The sequence below is a fragment of the Dendrobium catenatum genome, unplaced genomic scaffold, assembly GCF_001605985.2.
Source record: "Dendrobium catenatum unplaced genomic scaffold, ASM160598v2 original_scaffold_266825, whole genome shotgun sequence".
Classification (NCBI taxonomy): domain Eukaryota; kingdom Viridiplantae; phylum Streptophyta; class Magnoliopsida; order Asparagales; family Orchidaceae; genus Dendrobium; species Dendrobium catenatum.
This window is the reverse complement of record NW_021585223.1, coordinates 252887-254013: the sequence shown is the minus strand read 5'-3', so window position 1 is coordinate 254013 and position 1127 is coordinate 252887. Positions and strand designations below refer to the sequence as shown.

Here is a 1127-nt window from a genome sequence, read left to right as displayed (position 1 = left end):
CTTTCTTGTTGATTCTGCCCCCCAGTCGGACCAACTTCATCTCGGGCTGATGTATTCTTGATGAATTGTCGGAGATATCCTTATCGGATCAGTCTCTCAACTTCTTCCTTGAGCTGCCAACATGCTTCAGTAGTGTGCCCACGGCTACGGTGGAAGTGGCAATATTGCTCCTGGTTTTCGACGTTGGGCTTCAAAGGGTATAGCCATTTCACATTCTCTTGATCCCGGATGGTCATTAATACATTTGCTTGTGATGTATTAAGTGGTGTGTACTCTTTTTCTTAGCGGGGCTCTCATCGCGACTGTGAGGGCCGAGGAGGAAGATTGTAGTTTTCTTGCTTCTTCCTTTGTGATGGGGGATTCTCCATCCTTGGGGGATTTTTACGCTTCCCGGTTGTCTGCTCAAATTGCTTCCTATGAGCATTGATGGCTTCATCAGCAGTAATCTGGGCCTCTACTTGATGGATTAGATCTGCATAAGTGTGGACCATTTCTCGCATGAGTGCCGAGTAGAAGGGGCCCGGGCGAAGCCCTCCAAGAAATACACCTCTAAGCAATTCGGGATCTACCCCTGGAATTTGTCGGGCTGCTGTGAAAAACCTTTGAAAGTACTCTTTAAGAGATTCACCCTCATTCTGACGTATCCCTGAGAGGTGGGAGGAATCCTTAACCATCCTTCGGTTGGCGACAAATTGTTCGACAAATAACTTGACCAATTTAACGAATAATGAGATAGATTGGGCAGGCAGTGAGTAGAACCATGTTTGGGCCTGCCCTTTAAGGGTGGCAGGAAAAACTTGGCAGAGTAAAGCATCCGGGGCCCTGGATATGCATAATGGTGCGGTAGTGATCGATATGCTCGTTGGGGTATGAAGTCCCATCGTAAGAATCAATATTCAGGAGTTTGAATCTTGCCGGAATGGGGTATCGGAGGACAGCTTCTGTGAAAGGTGATGACTCCTAAATGTCTCGTTGATGAAGAGATTATCTTATATACCCTATGGGGAACTCTTCTCGGACTAGTCTCCGTAATTCATGCCGTAGGGTATTACGGGGGAGTTTAGTGATGTGTTTTTTGTCCAAGTCCTTGGGTACGTCCGGAGGGATGTGATGCCGATGGCCTGTGT

General features: G+C 47.3%; 1 protein-coding gene across 1 annotated transcript; it reads right to left on the bottom strand.

Moving 5' to 3' along the window:
* Positions 1–293: 293 nt before the first annotated feature.
* Positions 294–881, bottom strand: LOC110105830. Its single transcript, XM_020835481.1, has one exon. It carries the CDS (start codon positions 879–881, stop codon positions 294–296), a length of 588 nt encoding a protein of 195 aa, XP_020691140.1.
* Between the last annotated feature and the right edge of the window lie 246 nt (positions 882–1127).

Bases quoted from the DNA above. Each gene is read 5' to 3' on its own strand.
- LOC110105830 (XM_020835481.1), bottom strand. From the start codon at position 881: ATGGGACTTCATACCCCAACGAGCATATCGATCACTACCGCACCATTA.